Source organism: Rosa rugosa, chromosome 1 (assembly GCF_958449725.1).
Source record: "Rosa rugosa chromosome 1, drRosRugo1.1, whole genome shotgun sequence".
NCBI lineage: Eukaryota > Viridiplantae > Streptophyta > Magnoliopsida > Rosales > Rosaceae > Rosa > Rosa rugosa.
Window position 1 is genome coordinate 59,246,869 of NC_084820.1, and position 18,772 is coordinate 59,265,640.

Below are 18,772 nucleotides of genomic sequence, written 5' to 3' on the forward strand. Positions count from 1 at the left end.
TTTGAGGGGACATGCATTAAATTTTGAACGTTAAGGCCACCGAATATATAGTACTACGTTTTCATTCATTGATTCATATATATACCTGCTACGGTCCTACGTGCTTAATAATCTTAAATTGATCTCCACCTAAGTCAATTATTATATACAAATTCAACCAAAATTATTGTTTGCTAGCATGAGTTTTTCCACAAAGAAATGAAAAATTTAAAACACATGTCCCGGCCACCTGATGTCTACCCTATAAATACCGAACATATGTGGACATTTTTGGGAACCCAACTAAAACCAAATAGTTTCCCTTCCCATGCACTTACTCACTGTCTAGAGTCTAGATCTTGTTTATAGTCTTCCATGGCTTCTGGTAGATTCCATTCAAATGTCCGTCGACACATCGATGCTACGTTTGAAAATGAATATGGTTACCACACCAGTAATCCTGTGGGATTACTGGAGATTCAAACAGTTGCTAGAGGAGCCTCCATCCTGGAGATTGAAACAGTTGCTGGAGGAGCTTCATTCCGAAACCAAAACCGAAACCATGTAGTTCCATTAACTGTAGGTGATGAGGGTGTTTCCTTGACATGGCAAGATTTGTGGGTGAGAGTAGAAGGAAGAAGCTGTAGATCAATCCTCCAAGGGCTAACTGGTTATGCCAAACCAGGGCAGCTCTTGGCTATAATGGGTCCTTCTGGTTGTGGCAAGTCTACTCTTCTTGATGCTTTGGCAGGTAATTTAATTAATCATATATTCCATAATATCAATTCAGTGCTATATCAATAGATGAAATCATTGTTAAACCAAATAAATTTAGAAAAAAAAATTAGTAATGCTAGGTGAACCACATTTTCAGGGATCACTTGCATCTCACCCTATGTAACAGGAGGAATATGCTAACAATATTCCCCCCCCACCCTCTCCCTTTCTGCCTTCCTTATTTATTGCATGCCATGTATATTCCACTATCTAAAAAATTAAGAGAATTAATACAACTAAAAGACAAGTTTTAAATGGCCAAGCGAGCTACCACTCCAGGCCCAAGAGCAACTTGGGTATGGCCAAGTTTTTTTTTTTTTTCGATGTAACCCAAAAAAAAAAAAATTAAGTTTTTACTTCCCCTTTTTACCCTTATTTAATTTCACATGAATTTAATTAAGTAATTGATTATAGTTTCTCTCTTTTTTATTAATTTTTTTTTTTTGTGAATCCTTTTTATTTGCAATATATATTACTCTTGTGGGCTTACAGTTGGAATTTTACATAAGAAATACGTGTATATATATATATATATCAGATCCTATCCAGAGCGATGCCTCACTCTGAAATTTCAGAGCGAGGTTAGGGTTTAGGGTCACTTTTTCACATCTCGACCGTTCAGTTTTTAGCTACTAATGTATAGATCATCTCTGCAAAATTTCAATCAAATTGATGGTCGTTAAGGCATTGATAACTGTCTTAAAGCTAGTACGGTTTAGGTTGGACAGATTCAGTTCGTCCACTGGTTTAAGTGAGTTAGATACCTTAAAGATCATCAATTTGGCTGAAATTTTGTATAGATGATCTATACATTAGTACCTAAAAACTGAACGGTCGAGATGTGGATATGAGACCAAAAAGTGACCCTAAACCCTAACCTCGCTCTCTATATATATATATATATATATATATATATATATATATATATATATATATCAACAGAATTGAAACTTTTTCCTTTATATACCTATATCACTAGGGCTGCACAAGGATTGGATTGGATCGGTTTTGACTTCAAACCGTCTCTATGCCAAAGTGAGCGGTTTAGGCATTTTGGAGAACCGGTCATCAACAAAAATATTAAAAAAAAAAAGCTTAATCCGACCCATTCCAATCCAATTAAAGATGGTTTGTTTCGGTCGGTTAGGCGGTTTTCACCTATATAATATTAACATGCTATTTATGAAAAAATTCATAGTAAAAATTCAATCTCAATAATTGACATTATGTTAAATTATCTAAATTTAAAATCCAACAATTAAAATCCAAAACATATAGTCAAAAAATAAAATCTAAATTAGATTTAAAGTGATTCACTTATTTAATGACTTAGCCATCAGTACTAGCTTAATTTGATAGTATTAAAGGTCAAAGAATGAGAGATTGAAAGATCAGAGACGTGATGTGAGAGGATCAAAAAAATTGTAGCGATTATATACTAAGGTTTTAGGCCTTTGGGTCTTGAATTCAATATGGTAGTATATTATTTGAGAATAAAGTTATAACTGAAGATTTAAAACTTACTTAGAACAAAGTCAACAAACCGGACAAATGAATATATATTTATTATACGTATATATAAAAAAAACTTTTTCTTTTATATTTCAAACATATCGGTCGGTTCGGGTTCTACTGTTTAAGCACAAGAGAAACCAAACCAACCCAATTCATAAATGGTTTGGTTCGGTATTGAATTGATTTTCAATTTTTAAAGTTAAAAAACCTTAACCAAACCATATTTTTCGGTCGGTTTTGGCCGGTTTGACCAGTTTGTACCATATTTTGCACACCCCTATATATCACATAGAATGTTAAGAGAGAGAGAGAGAGAGAGAGAGAGAGAGAGAGAGAGAGAGAGAGAGAGAGAGAGAGAGAGAGAGAGAGAGAGAGAGAGAGAGAGAGAGAGAGAGAGAGAGAGAGAGAGAGAGATAATATTAATCATCTAATCTAGGCCTGGGCACGGGCCGGGACCGTGTGTCAATTAGCTAGGCCCGGGACCAAGCCCATTTATTTCGGGCCGGGCTCAAATAAAGATTTTCAGTAATAAGGACCATGAAGGACCAGACCAAATAGGCCCGGCCAGGTCCTGCCGGGTTTTCGGGCCCAAACGAGGAGAATAACATCCATTCATTGCTTCTTCAAAGTTACAAAGTACGAACAAATGAAGTTTCAATTTGAAGAAAAATGAAGGTAAACAAAGTACAAACAATTGAAACAAATGAAGTTACAAAGTACAAACAAATGAAGAATTGAAGTTTCAAACATATCAAAGTTACAGACCAAATAAAATTCCAAACCATTTACGGACCAAGTAAACTAGCAGTTTCAAACCACATTAATTTGCTTCCAAGCCTCCAGTGTAATACCCCGAAAATCCAAATTAAATTACATGGATTTTTAGAAATGATTTCACGATAGTAGGAGCGAGTACGAAGCTTGGAGAAGTTGTGGAATTAGTTCGAACGATTTTATTTTCGAAAACGAACGTTTTTTTAGGGGGTCAACAAAGTTGACTTTTTATGCGTTCAAAATTTGGGAAAACTTCCTTCATGAAAGTTGTAGAGCTCGTCGATACGATCGCGTGCATATGTGGAACGCAATATTCGGAGTTCGTATGAATAAGTTATGAATATTTAAAAATTGGGATTTTTCTATAAATAGGTGGAAAATCTGATTTATTTCGGAAGGACGAAAGTTTCTCAAAATTGCATTTTGGTCCCTGAAACTCTCCGTTCTCTCTCCTCCCTACGCAGCCGACCCGACTGACCCGACCCGGACCCATCTCCCTCCTCCGGCGTTCTCCGGCCACGACCCGGCCATCCCTGGCTTCGCCGTGAGCCGTCCAGTCTCCTGGTGCCATCGCCTTGCATCGACGCTGCCCCCAGACGTGGATCGAAGCCCCCCCCGAGCCTAGCTTTTGACCCGATCGGATCTTGGCCGTGCCGGCGTTGCACGGGCCGATCCTCCCCATTTTCGTGATCTCCTCCTCCCCCTGATCATCCCCATATAAGCCTTGCATGACGATTTTGGGTGTAGAGCGCTTGATCAAGGTTTGACTTTTTTCGACGGCTCTGATTCAATCTGGAATCAGATCAGACGCTCTGGATTAATCCAACTTCAACGCTTGATCTAGGACGATCTAGGCCGAACCAGGCTTAGCTCCAGGTATGGAAGTCGATCACCCTTTCATTTTGAACCAGTTTGTAGTTGGTCGCTTTGCCATCGGAGGTGGTTGACCCGGAGTTGACCGCCGCGTTGACCGCCCACTGACCACCGCTTGTGGCGGAGCGTCAGACCATATTTCGAGTTTTCATTATCTAGGCGATGATCTATGCATCCATACGAGCGTTTTGATATATAACTTGGTCATGTTAGAAAAAGTTGATAAATAGTGGATTTACGTTTTTACGTTACTATTTACAGTTTTTACGTTTTATCTTCGGTTTACGATCTGCGAAGATCAGACCATCGGTTTTACTTCAAATTTTAATATGTTGATCGTATGACTGTCCCGGTGACTTTGTGAGGTCACGGGCGAAGATCCGACCGTTGGATCTTCGTATAATTGAGAAATAGTGATTCGGAAAGCGATTCGTGAGAATCCGACCGTCGGATTTTCATATAATTTTGTGGAGATGTTAGTAAGGGCGATTCAGGAAGATCTGACCGTTGGATCTTCGTGATAATTTTGGAGGATGATCCTAAAGGCGATCCGTGAGGATCCGACCGTTGGATCATCATTAAATTCAGATCCAACCGTTGGATCATCGTTTAATTTGAATCTGACCGTTGGATCGTCGTTTAATTACATTTATGAGTTGTTGGCTAAGTTAAGATCATTATTGGATTAGGTTATCGACGGATTGATTTGGCGGACAATTCGGGAAAATTGTTGTTTTAGCTGTTAAGAAGACGCAGCTGGATTAGAGGTGAGTAAACCTCACGTGGTTCATATTACGAACCGAATAAATTTAATTACTTTATTTTTGTCGCAATTGTGTGAAAATATTTGTGGAATAAATATTTGTTTTCAATCATATGGACTTGATCAACTACGGTCCATAGGTAAGTAAAATGATTTTATTATACAAATGAATTTCACGGTTTTTATGCTTGAACTATAGTTGGTATTAGTGGTCATCCCTGAGCGGATGATTACGTATATATATATTTACGTGGAATATATATATTGGTTGACGTGTGATTGGTGTGATGAAATAATTGAGAATGAATTGGATATTATTCAAGCTATTAATCTCGCATTTAATTGTTGAATAATGAAATGTTGATCATGTGGTGTGAAAGCTATTTTATATGCCCAATGGTGAATATGTGGAAATTATTTTAAGAAATAAAGATTTGTCTTGAAATAATATGTCTCTTTATGTGGGTGTACATATACATATATATGATCTATAAATCATAAAGATTGTATTTTGGTGATTTTGATTATGTCTGAGAAGTACAATTGTGAAGTCGGGTGTTATCTACTACCCCGTGCTTAAGTGAATTACTGGTAAATGTGTTTTGGTGATATGTGGAAGTTAGCCTTGGGCCCTAGTCCCTACAGATAGTGCACTATTATACTCTTAGGAAGGTTGCTTACTTTGAGTATACATACTTGGGTATAGTACGTTGGACCCTAGTATGCTGCGGCTTTCCCGTACTTTGGGTATAGTACGTTGGACCCTAGTACGTGGATTTATGATTTGTTACCAGTCAACCTGGCTTACTCGTGCTTTGGGTATAGTACGTTGGACCCTAGCACTTGTATTTATGATTTGTTACCAGTTAATCCGAAAATTCACTAAAAAGAAAAGTGTACTTATATTATTTTGATCAAATATCTATTTGTGATATATTGTTAATATGTGAAGGTGTTAGTGGAAAGAGAATCAAGCATGCTTTGCTTTAATGTTATTTCACATATTAATGTTGCAATATTTGTTGGTGGTGATCAGTCAAATGCTGAGTTTTAAAAGAAGTATCGAGAATAAATATGCTTATATATGTTTCTGTGATTTTTGGAATTACATTGTGAGTGCGTCGATTGTTTACTTGAGTTATAATAAATATAATTGAATAAATCAACAGTTCTTTCTTGTTTACTCATACGGGCTGTCAAAAGCTCACCGGGTTTTGTGTTGTTGCAACTCCCGGTACACTATTCAAATTGTGTAGCGGGTAGTCTTACAGGTCAGGAGAATCAGGGCAGTGATCGTGCGGTTTAGAATATTAGTATTACATTTATAGCATTTGTTTTGTGAGGAGAATTGTGCTCTCTTGAGCTTTATAATTTGTTTTGGTGAGAGTGTACTGTAATAAGTAGCTTGAGGATTTGGTTTATGTAATTATCGAGAGGTGTAATGTGCAGTTGATTTTGAGAAAAAAATTCTGAGATTATAAACAGGGTATTTGAGGTTCATGCTTCGAATATGAATTACTTAAATTCAGAATTCGGGGTGTGACATCCAGCTGCTGCCATCAAATGGTGTCCAGCAAACCATGTCATCCTACAACCATTTCCCATGCAGATCACATTATTAGTTTACAACACATATCACATTATTGCTATTAACATGATCGATCAAGTGGTGACTAGAACAATTAACTTTTCCATATATTCTTGTATGATTAACATGGTGAATGTCCATTTAATTAAGCTTGTAAATGAACCATAAAGTCATCCAGAAGGAGAGATGGCTAGACATATGTACTAACATATCATCCCCACAGACCATACTCATGGTTCTCTTTTCTATTAATAATTATTAGGCACATAACAATTATCATCATACAATAATTCATTGCCTAACTCTCAATCTCTTATATACAGAAGAGCGTACTAAAAGTGTCATCAGATCCGTGGGTCACAACTTCCATATATCGTATAGTTGTGAAGCACCAATATCTGCTAGCTTTTATATACATGTGGTGTTTATTCTATAAATGAAGAAGCTAATCCAATCGACAAAAACATGGGAGGGACAACAATGGTAGACCAACCCCAATGTGGGTCGAAGAATATATAGATGAGAAGTATGCGTGGTGCCAATAAAAACAGCAGGTATATGAACTTTCTACTCCTCAAAGCATATAAATCATTAGGAAGGTCCACTGATATGCAGGTATATGAACTTTCCCACATGTGACACAATTCAAAGCATATAAATCATTAGGAAGGTCCACTGGATGACTTATTGTAAGCATATAATTCACAATTGTAAGAGCCAACCCAACTTTGACAGCATGAATAAGTGGAAAATGCACCCAAAGCAAGCAAGCAAAGATCACAATAAACCGGAAAATGCACCCAAGCAAGCACACAAGCACAAAACAAAGTTTAAAATGAACCTAGCAAGCACACCTTTAGAAGTAGATGTTGCTGTCCTTGCAGCCTTTGGGACCCTAGGATGCTTTGGAGGCTTTGAAGTTGCCACAGCGGGAATTGGGGCTCTATTTTGATAATCTGCAGGTTAATTGGCAGAATGTTATGAACCAGAAAACAGTCCAAATATTGAACAAAAAAGAGGGAGAGTTGTACCTTTCTCAATATCTTCATACAAGTTCATCTCCTCGATGGTTGGAACATACTCTAGACCCATTATTTCATCACTCTTAAGCCAGTTTTGCAAGCATATAAGGGCTTCAACACTTCTAGGAGTTAAGGAACATCTATGAGGATCAATTACTCGCTTGCCTGTGCTAAAGCATGACTCGGAAGCTACTGTGGAAACTTGAATAGCTAGCACATCCCTTGCCACAGCTTGCAAGTTAGGATATTTCGATCCATTGAGCCTCCACCAAGTTAAGATATCGAAGTCATCCCCTTCTTTTGGCTTTTCAAATGGATCAAGAATGTATCGATCAACTTCACTCTCCACAACAATTTTGTTTGAGTCCTCGGCTTTTCAAATGGATCAAGAATGTATCGATCAATTATCCATCATCTCGGCCATTTTTCCACTTCTTCCTTTCATAGCAGATGGCTTTTTACTCTTGACACAGTCTTGTTTTTTAGTTGAACTCACCGTAGATGATTGTGCATAGATATCAGTCAAAGCAACAAGCAGATCTTTCACTTTTGCTTCCTTTTGTCTAACCAAATACTCATCCATCTCCAACATTTCCCTCATAACATGGCCGACATTGCGAAGTTTATACCTAGGATCAAGAACTAAAGCAACTAGAAGAAGTTGATTGACATCATCAACGTTGCCAAAGTATTTCTTAAACTTATTTCTCATCCTCACCGCCATCCGAGCCATTAAAGCTTCTATTTCACTTTCATAGTTCATTTCCGGCTTCAAAAACAGCGCGTTAATCTCACACTCTATCGACACAATGTCATGGAAAGCTGAAGCTGCAGTAGACTTCGTTGTTGCGCTGATCCTCAATGTAACCTCGTAAAAAACTCGTAAAAACCTAATAAAAATAGCAGCCTTTTCCCAATCTTCATCTGTAGGTGGTCCGATCTAGGGGTGGGCATTTTAGCCCGAAAACCCGGGCCGGGCTTTGAGGAAAAAATAGACAAAAAAAAAAAAGCCCGGACCATGACATTTTAAACGGGCCGGTCCCGGGCCCTGGTGTCCATAATCTCCAAAGCCCGAAGATAAGCCCAATATTAATAACCTAATTTCAGCCTCTCTTTGTGCCTTTGTGGTGACTTCAGGTCTTCAGTCAACATTCACTCATTCAGACACAAACTTTCCCAACCATCCCCGAGACATCGACCCTTTCCCAAACACGACCCTTTCCCTCAGTTCTTCGAACCCAGTCGAATCCAGTCGATCCCAATCAAAGCCAGTCGCAATCACTCGAACCCAGTCGCAAAGACTCGAACCCAGTCGCAATCACTCGAACCCAGTCGATCCCAATCAAAGCCTCGAAGCCTCGAACCCAGTCGCAATCAGTCGAAGCCAGTCGATCCCAATCAAAGCCTCGAAGCCTCGAACCCAGTCGCAATCACTCAAACCCAGTCGCAATCAGTCGAAGTCTCGAACCCAGTCGAATCCCTCATCAGTCAATTGATTTCTACTCCTTCTAACTTTCCAGATTTCGAATTGGATCGAGAAATCTAATTTTCATAAACCCAGCAACAATCGACATCAAATCCGGGTCCAATCGACAATGCTCTAGTACGGTGGTACCTCCCCAAAAGTCTCAGTAAGTCTCTCTCTCTCTCAAACTGGGTAGCTTCTGATCTGGGTCGTAATTGATTTGACCATTTGGGGTTATCTGATTCCAATTTGTTGTTTCTGGCATGGGTACAAGGATTCAAGATTCAAGCTATGATGTTTTGATTTTATTCTCTTCATTTAGTAGCTTAGTTTGTGATTCACTGATTTGTATGATTTTATTTTGTTTCTAGGTACAAGGATTAAAGAATCAATTTTGATAATGCCCGAAGTAGCAATGGAACCCGAAGCAGCTGCAGTTATTGGGGCTGAGTTGGTGGTGGCTTCCAGCCAGTCGGAGGCCGGTGATGATAGTGAGCTGGCAGGTGGTGCGAATGGCACAAAGAGGAAGAGAGAGTCTGGGAGCAGTAGCAACAGTCGTTGCAGGTCACAAGTCTGGGAGCATTTTGATAAATTTGATGTTCCAATTAAAGCAACTAAAGATGGGGAGGAGGTTGAAGTCGGCCACACCAGCAAAGCTCGCTGTAAGTATTGTGAAACAGAGATTGGTGCCGATTCGGGCTATAGTGGTACTAGTACTCTTAGGCGTCATATTGAAAATGTTTGCAAGAAATATCCCGGTAGAGTAGATTTGGAAGATGGGCAGAAGGTGTTGACTAGTGATGGGAACAAAGGTGTAGTTATGAGACAATGGTGTCCAGATGCTTGTACAGAAGCTTGTGTTGTGATGATAGTTCTCGACGAACTACCATTTAGTCAAGTAGAAAAGGCTGGGTTTCAGTACTTCTGTTCGGTTGCCATCCCTCGATGGGAAATTCCAAGCAGAAGGCTAATTGTACGGAGATTTTTGGAGATGTATGATGCTAAGAAAGAGGAGCTTAGGGGTGAGTTGGCCAAACACAGAGTGTGCTTGACTACCGACACTTGGACTTCGATGCAGAATGTCAATTACATGGTGGTGACAGCGCATTTCATCGATATGGGCTGGAATTTGCACAAGAGGATATTGAACTTTTGTGTGATTCCCAATCATAACGGCACCACCATTGGGAAGATTTTAGAAACATGCTTGGTGCAATGGAAGATTGATAAAGTGATGACTGTTTCAGTTGATAATGCTGCTGCCAACAAGCATGCAGTGGAGTATCTTAGGAAGAAGATGATGAATTGGTCAGTTCCCCCTGTTTTGGACGGACATTATATGCATGTGAGGTGCTTGGCTCACATTTTAAACCTTATCGTTAGATCCGGCTTGCATATTTTGGACAAGTCAGTTGCAGCTATTAGAAATGCAGTGAGGTATGTGAGGTCTTCTGCTTCAAGGTTGGATGAGTTTAAGATGTGTGTTGAGAAGGAGAAGTTGGATGTTAACAAAATATGCATTCTTGATGTTCCAACTCGATGGAACTCTACATTTCTAATGTTAGATACAGCGATGCAGTTGAGAAAGGGGTTTGATCGGTTAGCTGAAGAGGAAGATAGCAAATACTCGGGTTATTTTGGTGAAGATGAGGATTTGATAGAGGAAAATTTAGAAGTGATAGAGATTCAAGAGGATGCTAAGTCAAAAACTCGTAGGAATAGGGTATTCTAATCTCATATGTGTTCTAATAAGAAGAAAATAAAAAGGCCTGCAGCTGCCACGTCGACTAGCTATACTTTTTTGTTTGTTTGTTTTTTTTTTTTTTTTAGGTTTTATATCAAAAAAGACTCAAAATTATGGAACATGACCAACAAAAGAAAGAAAAATCTTCGTTGAAAAACTTAGGAAATATAAGAAATGAAAAAACATTGGAAAAAAATTAGAAAGACACAAGAATCAAAATATACAAGAATCAAGAGTTTTTTTTTTCCATATTAATAGATAGCATTTAATACGGTCAAACATAAATAAGGGTAAAACATGGAATGAAATTAGCTGTTTTTTTTTTAAGGTAGTAAATACGTAGATTGTAATTATAAATGAATTCACATGGTAGAAGATAAGTGGGGAATGTAGAAAGGGAAAAGTTAGAAGGGAAAGTTGGTAGTATTCCTCAGTAGTAGCAGTTGAAGTGGTAGAAAGTCTAACTTATTGTGATATTTCATTAAATGAAGTGGCTGTGAGCAGTAATTTCAAATAAATACAAAAACATGATGATTGGCGCTTTCACGATTTCATTTCCAACAATAATTACAAACTTATAATTTCATTTTAACTTCTTTTAAATTCTAATTAGAGAAAATGACTGGATTTAATGTTTGTCACTTTAATTGTTGACCAGGTTCGAACCCTAAGATTAATGAATATTTCTTTGTACACATCGATCATTATAAGTTTTGATGCTAGTATAAGTAATTTTAGTAGGGAGTTTGGCCGTAATTTTTGTTCTTTCACTCTAATATTTTATCATTTTGGACTTTCTCCAGTCACGACTTTAATGGAACTCAATACTTTCAGATATTAGTTTTTGTAAAGCTTCTCTGGTAGCAATAATATTTACTTTTTCGATGCAAAGATCTAGCTAATTAAGTTAAATGATGGATACTCAAACTGCAGGGAGACTCAGTTCAAACACAAGGCAAACAGGGGAGATCCTAATCAATGGACATAAACAAGCACTGGCTATTCTACAATTTGGTGTCAGCCTACACACAAAAAAGAGAAAAAAGAACGCGCCTCACGCGCCTGGTTTTCCTGACAGAGAGTGATGCTCCGTCCGGCGGCGCGTCCTTGGGACGTCGTCGTCGGACGGGTCTGTGTTGATTTTACGCATTCCGGAGGGGGGCTCAGGCGAAGACGTGGCCGTGGGAAGGTGGCAGGTTGTGGTCGGTCTGTGAGTTCTCGATCTGCACTTCGCAGCTGGTGGACGTCTGCAGGTGTGGAGCGGAGGAGCGGCGCTGTTGAGCGGCGGCATGATCTGGTGTCATCTTTGCTTCTGAGTTCTGGGCGTGGGCGGCGATTTGGTGTTCTGGGCAGAGTCGATCCAGATCTGGATCTATTCTTTCTGAGGATCAGGATGCTGTTGCCGATCAGACTCAAGCCGGGGTGGCGCGATGCTTTGCGGCGCAGCTGTGTGGCGTCTCGGTGGTGGGATGGGTGGACTCACGGTGATCGGAGGGCTGAGAGAGACGGTGCTCCTCGCAGGCGGATTCATGCCAGTCGGACGGTGTGGATCTGGCTTGCAGGACGGCGGCGTGCGGCTTGCAGTCTGAGCCCCTCTTTGGTTGGGCTATGTGCGTTTTGGGCCTGGGCTCTGGGCCCAAATTCGCTTTATTGTTTTAAGTTTTATTGTTGTTTGTCTTTTTCAGGTAATGGTGGCTTTATGCCGGTAATAAGTCCCTACCGAGTTGTGGTAGGGCGACGTGGGCTTGGTCCCGGACTGCACCCTTTGTGTGCCTGGTCTGTCCTAGGTAGGCAGCGAGTTCCTTGCGTTAGCAAATGGTCGCTGTCTTCTAGTGGCAGTAATGTTTCTGCTCTAGCTAGGCGGCGAGTTCCTTGCGTTAGCAAATGGTCGCTGTCTTCTAGTGGCAGTAAAGTTTCTGCTCTAGGTAGGCGGCGAGTTCCTTGCTTGGTCAAATGGTCGCTGCCTCCTAGTGGCAGGGTGAAACTGCGTGTCGTAGGAGTTCTCTCCCGACGGCAACATATCAGAAAAGCTGTGCCTATGGTAATTATGCTTCGTAGTCATCGAGTTATCTTTCTGTTATGTCACCGCAATGTTAAAGCAAATGGAGAAGCCAGTAGTGCGCTCTTTGCTAGTTGGTGCTTATTTGAATACATGTTTTTTGTAGAGTTTCCTGATATCAGTTCGGGTCGTACTCTTTATGCCTATTGTAATCAGGGGTTTAGGCTAAATGTCCCCCCCATGTATTCGACAGTTTCATTATTCAAGGCGTGAGGGCAGCCGCACCGGCCCTTTTCAAAAAAAAAAAAAAACAAGCACTGGCTTATGGAACTTCTGTACGTACAAAAATGACAAAAACTCCTCTTTTTTCTTACATACGCTTAGGGCTAATAATGAATAAAACAAAATAAACAGGCATATGTGACACAAGATGATACTCTAATCACAACATTAACAGTCGAAGAAGCCGTATACTACTCAGCTCAGCTGCAATTACCAGACTCCATGTCCAAGTCGGAAAAGAAAGAGAGAGCACAGGTAACGATAAGAGAGATGGGTTTGCAAGATGCCATGAACACGAGGATCGGAGGTTGGGGAGCCAAAGGCCTCAGTGGCGGCCAAAAGAGAAGAGTCAGCATTTGCATTGAGCTTCTTACGCGACCAAAGCTTCTCTTCTTGGACGAGCCAACAAGCGGGCTTGACAGCGCGGCGTCTTATTATGTGATGAGCCGAATTGCAAATCTTGGTTGTCATAAATCCTCGCAGAGGACTATTGTTGCTTCCATCCATCAGCCTAGCTCTGAAGTCTTTCAACTCTTTGACAATCTTTGTCTTCTGTCTTCGGGTAGAACTGTGTATTTCGGTCCTGCTTCTGCAGCCAATGAGGTGAGTTTGTCAAAGCTTTCAGAATTAATGATGTAGAGTTTTCAGAATTGATCGAGTAGTTAGTAACTAATTTTACTACTGCTGCTCCCTATCTTCAATGGAAAACAGTTTTTTGCTTCAAGTGGTTTCCCATGCCCAACTCTTCAAAATCCATCAGATCACTTCCTGAAGACCATAAACAAAGATTTTGAGCAGGTAAGCCATCTCGTAGTGTTTTCAAAAATGGTTTTAGCACGTACCATACTCTAATTAATTGTACATACAGGACATTGAGAAAGGCATGGCTGGAACCACACCCGCAGAGGAAGCCATTGATACTCTAATAAAGTCTTACAAATCATCCGAAAATTATCACCAACTTCAAAGACATATAGCTGAACTACATAAGAAGGTATAAGCTGAGAACATAATGCAATCAAATTCACCATACCTATAAAATCGTCAATTGCAGCTAACAGAATGATTTGATTTACATGAAATGAATATAGAATTGTGAAGCATTAGAAAGAAGAAGCCATGCTGGCTTTCTTACACAATCTTTCGTGCTTACAAGAAGATCGTTCGTGAACATGTACAGAGATCGAGGGTACTACTGGTTGCGCCTTGTTATCTACACCGGCATAGCTGTAGGCTTAGGCGTCATCTATCATGATCTTGGACATACTTATAGATCGATCCAGGTAAGAAATTGATCGAGAGAGAGATATCTATCTGTGTGCGCGTGTTATGGAAGTGATTTTGGGACCTCATATTTCTTCATATTTGGAAAAATGCACTCCATTTTTAACTACTAGCAAAGTTAGATTTGTCCAAAAATAAAAAATAAATAACTATTTACAGAGTTAGAGGTGAAGTGCAACTGTGAAATTTGAGTACCAAAATCACCCTACAAAAATTAATGACGCCATGCATCTTATTATCTTAAGTAGAAGAATTTGATTCATTTCACGGTGGCAAATTATTTACTCTCTTTTTTTTTCAGGCAAGAGGCTCGATGCTCTCGTTTATAGCTTCATTTTTAACTTTCATGGCCATTGGTGGATTTCCTTCCTTTGTGGAAGACATGAAGGTATTCGTTTTCGCATTTAGCACAATTCAAATGTGATGCAAATCAACTTAATTAAATGGAATATTAATTCGGTGTAGGAACATTCATAAGTTCTCTTGTATTTGAACCCTTTGATTGTAAATTTAGGAGTAGGTTTGACTCATACTCTTGTGCATGTCAGGTATTTGAACGCGAGAGACTAAACGGGCACTATGGTGTTAGTGCATTTGTTTTCGGCAACACATTTTCCTCGGTCCCTTTCTTGATGTTAATTTCACTGATTCCTGGAGCAACAGCATATTACCTTGCCAGGCTTCACAGTGGATTCGAACACTTCTTCTACTTTGCTTCTGCACTATTTGCTTGCATAATGCTGGTTGAGAGCCTAATGATGATAATTGCGAGCATCGTGCCAAACTACCTGATGGGCATAATAGCTGGTGCTGGTATCCAAGGTGTAATGATTTTATGCGGTGGATTCTTCCAGCTGCCAAATGATCTCCCGGATGTTTTGTTCAAGTACCCATTATATCACATTGCTTTCCACAAGTATGCATTCCAGGGAATGTTTAAGAATGAATTTTCACGAACAAGATTTCCAAACGACAATCTTCTCGGAATGAGTTCCTCTAAATGGCTCAGTGGTGAACGCATTTTGAAAGATAAATGGCAGGTGGAAATGGGTTACTCCAAATGGGTTGATCTTGCTATCTTGTTAGGAATGGTAGTTCTGTATCGAATTTTGTTCTTCGTTATCATCAAGACCACTGAGAAAGTGAAGACTATTACCTCAGCTCTTCTGTCCGTGGCTCCCAAGCGAAGCATGCAAGTACTGGTGAATCCCTCCTCTACTCCACTGCATGGATAGTACTGTTTGAAGTAATGCTCATTGGAGTGTTCTAAATTGTTCTCAAGTTAACTAGATTAGTCTAGAATTATCTTGTAATTGAGAAGTTGTAGAAAAGTCTAGAACGTGGTTTGACCACAAATGAAGGTCGGTGGTACTAGTAACTTAAGTCGGTGGAGGTGGAGATAATTATATGTTAGGTCGGTGAACAAGTTGTTTAAATATGTAACCAGCCTTGTTCATTAATGTATGAATAAACCATCAAGCATCAAAAGCTCCTCTCTGTTTTTCCTTTCATACAGCCTGCCTCCTCTGTTTTAAACTCTAACCATCTCCTCTGTTTTTAACTTCCAAGCTCTTACTCAAACACTTTGTCCTAACAATCTTACACACATTGTCCTAAGAACTAATCTTCTTTACCTTCTAAAAAACCATCAGAATTTATCAGAGCAACAAATTCTAACAGTGGTATTAGAGTTTGCTTCGATCAAATTTGGGGTGTTGATTTGTGTCTTTCACCATGTCTACCTCCATGTCTAACACTCTAACCAAACATCTATTCCTCTTCCCATCTTCTAAGGGAGAAAACTACGATTTTTGGAGTATCAAGATGAGAACCTTCTTCATGTCTCAAGATCTGCGGGACATAGTAGAGAAAAGATTCTCAACTCCAGAAAATCCGATGGTGGAGCAGTTGAGGCAAGAAAAGAAAGAAAAACTAAGAGATGCTAGTGCTCTCTGTCATTCAACAAGCGTTGGACGATACAAAGTTTTCAAGAATCAAGAAGAAAGTTAGTCAAGTGAAGTAAGCTACTAAGCAACCTTTCCTCCTCTATATTTCCGTCTCCTCTATTTCAAAGTTACTGTCCTACAAAACTCCTTCTCCCAAACTCTTGCTCCTAAAACTAAAGTTCGAAACACATTGTCCTATCCCACTACTATCAAAAGCTTCCGCACCAAGTTCCAACAATGGTATTAAAGCCACAAATTCTAACAGAGGGAGCCATTAGAGTGGTTACAACGTAATAGCTTATAACAATGCACTAGAAGAAAATTGGAAATAATTGGTTCATCTTAAAATTCTGTCTTTAGAATCTTGCAATAACAATCAAGTTTGTAGCTAGAAGAAGTTCTCACCTTGCCAAGTTTGCTCTAGAACTTGTAATGTTTCTTCTCCCGAAGTTGTCGAAGTGTGTGTTGGTCGTCAAGCTTGCTATTTGACACTTCAATATGGTCTCTCTCCGGTTATGTATGAATCAAATTCTCTCATGTTGGTTTAACATACTGAATTAGTCGTGGAACAGACATTGTTGCTAGGCAAAGTGTAAAACACCAGATGGAACAATGTCTCTAAGTTTTTGAGAGACAAGCAAGATCTTGTAATTCAAGCTACATAAATAAGAGGAACACAAAAGTTACTGACGCAGTGTAAACCTCACTACTGAGGAAACATCACTGGGTGGCTTTTAACGTAGCCAACACGAGGAACAAATCCAATATTAAATCAAATTGTTACAAATTACAAGTCGTAGTATTCAACACAACTACGTTACTAGCAGCACAGCTAACTTGCATACAATTTGAAACGCCTGCACTACGATTTAATCGTTCCCTTCCTCTTTGTATCAAGAACTCACTGATCTTAAGAATGATATGTGAGAAAGGTTGCTGTGAAAATGAACCAGTAGATATGAAGAAGAGTTTTTCAGAAATCGGTTTGTGCAACACATGAAAACATGAAACAAAGAACAAAGTATTCAACGCTGAAAAAAGCTCTCATTCTCAATGCAGTTTTAAAAGACCTTTTATAGAGGAGTACAACTCCCCCTCAATCAAATCTTCTCTTGTCACCAAAAATAAGATTAACACAGAAAGGTTTTTAAAACTGTTTTAAATATGCAATCGATTCTTTCCTAACCAATATCAGTCAATAACTCAAATTGATATGCATGTAGAAAACTCATTAATGCAGATGAGAATATTGAATCATTCTAGCCGATATGCATATCAATTAAAATCATGCAGAATGATTTGAAATGAATACCATATTTAACTTAAGATCAGTGAGGTGATTTTCCTTGATCTTCTCTTCATGATCTGATTCTGCAATCTTCCTCTTTGTTTCTTTGAGTCACCGAGAAGGCAGGAGAATAAAAATCTCCAATTCACTGCATCTTTTGTTTTCCTTGTGACCATGGGAAATCATGTGTTGAATGGTAACTACACAATATACTTACAATCTCCCCCTTTGGGCATTCCCATTCAACACATGATTTTTTCTTCTTTTTACCCTGCATGTTAGTTTTCACAGATAGACACTTATTACTAACCAAGGGGTGCTACTTGGATATAGAAATCAGTTTCCATCCTTTTCCAAACCCAAGCAACCAAGAAACAAAAATCACATAGTACTAATAAGTATTAAATAAGCATCCCATCAGTTTGTGCTTATGCACTTACAATTCAAAAACAAAAATAAATATTGTCCATCAAAGTTTAAAATGCAGAAGAAAAAAAATTAAAAAGATGAAAAGAAAAAAATGTTACTTCTCCCCCTTTGAATGGGAAGGCGCAAATTCGTCCAACAGCTTGGTCACGGTATCTTGTAACTCCTCGCTATCCATGGAAGCAGTGTTGTCCTCCGGTGCATCTGCCTCCTTAGCATCAGTGGACGGACCAGGAGCGTCAAACCCGGGAGGGTGGCGCTGCATGTTCCGGATCTCCTTAGTGAGGTTGGTCAGGGCATGATGAGTACGAACAAGAAGAGAGTGCATGTCGTCCATGTCGGTAGTGAGGCTTGCAATCCGCCAGTCAGCCACTAGAATGAGGTCACGAAGACAGTCCAGAGAGACAGGAGGGGAAGGGACATCAGTAGGTGCACCAGAAGAGGATGGACGAAGAGGAGGACTCCGACTTCGGTCACGTTGCATGCCGGGATGGAGAACGCCATCTCCAGCAGCGGCCTGACGGCCCTCCTCTAGAGGAGGAAAGCGCCGGTGTCCACCAAGGCGAGTGGTTTTCTTTGTGCGAACCATGGTGAGAGAAATAGGATGAGAAAGAAAAACCTACACACTTAGACAAACCAGAGTGAAATCCGAAAGATAAAGCACATGATATATATAACGAACCAGTAGGGTTAGGGAAGACTCAAGAGACACATCGATTGGAGATAGCGTCTCCAAAGGGAAGAGAATTTATGACAAGGTATAAGTCTGAGATTAAGTCCATGTATGACAATCAAGTGTGGGAATTAGTTGAACCAGTTAAGAACCACAAACCAATTGGCTGCAAATGGGTATTTAAAACCAAGAGATGTGCAGATGGCTCAATAGAGAGACATAAGGCCAGACTTGTAGCCAAAGGATTCACCCAAAAAGAGGGAATAGATTTTAATGAAACATTTTCCCCAGTTTCTACAAAGGATGCTTTTAGGATCATAATGGCTCTAGTAGCTCATTACGACCTGGAATTGCATCAAATGGACGTTAAAACA

At 39.6% G+C, this 18,772-nt stretch overlaps 1 protein-coding gene across 1 annotated transcript; it reads left to right on the forward strand.

The window, feature by feature from the left end:
- The first annotated feature begins 249 nt into the window (after positions 1-249).
- On the forward strand, positions 250-15,576 carry LOC133725759 (ABC transporter G family member 1-like). The gene is made up of 9 exons (XM_062153137.1): positions 250-730; positions 11,434-11,486; positions 12,808-12,834; positions 12,914-13,384; positions 13,493-13,579; positions 13,650-13,775; positions 13,873-14,064; positions 14,367-14,453; positions 14,614-15,576. Exons 1-9 carry the CDS (start codon positions 355-357, stop codon positions 15,298-15,300), a joined length of 2,106 nt encoding a protein of 701 aa, XP_062009121.1. The 5' UTR covers positions 250-354; the 3' UTR covers positions 15,301-15,576.
- Positions 15,577-18,772: the final 3,196 nt, after the last annotated feature.

Bases quoted from the DNA above. Each gene is read 5' to 3' on its own strand.
- LOC133725759 (XM_062153137.1), top strand. From the start codon at position 355: ATGGCTTCTGGTAGATTCCATTCAAATGTCCGTCGACACATCGATGCT. The intron at 13,580-13,649 runs GTAAGCCATCTC...TTGTACATACAG, and splicing joins TAAACAAAGATTTTGAGCAG to GACATTGAGAAAGGCATGGC. The intron at 14,454-14,613 runs GTATTCGTTTTC...TGTGCATGTCAG, and splicing joins CCTTTGTGGAAGACATGAAG to GTATTTGAACGCGAGAGACT.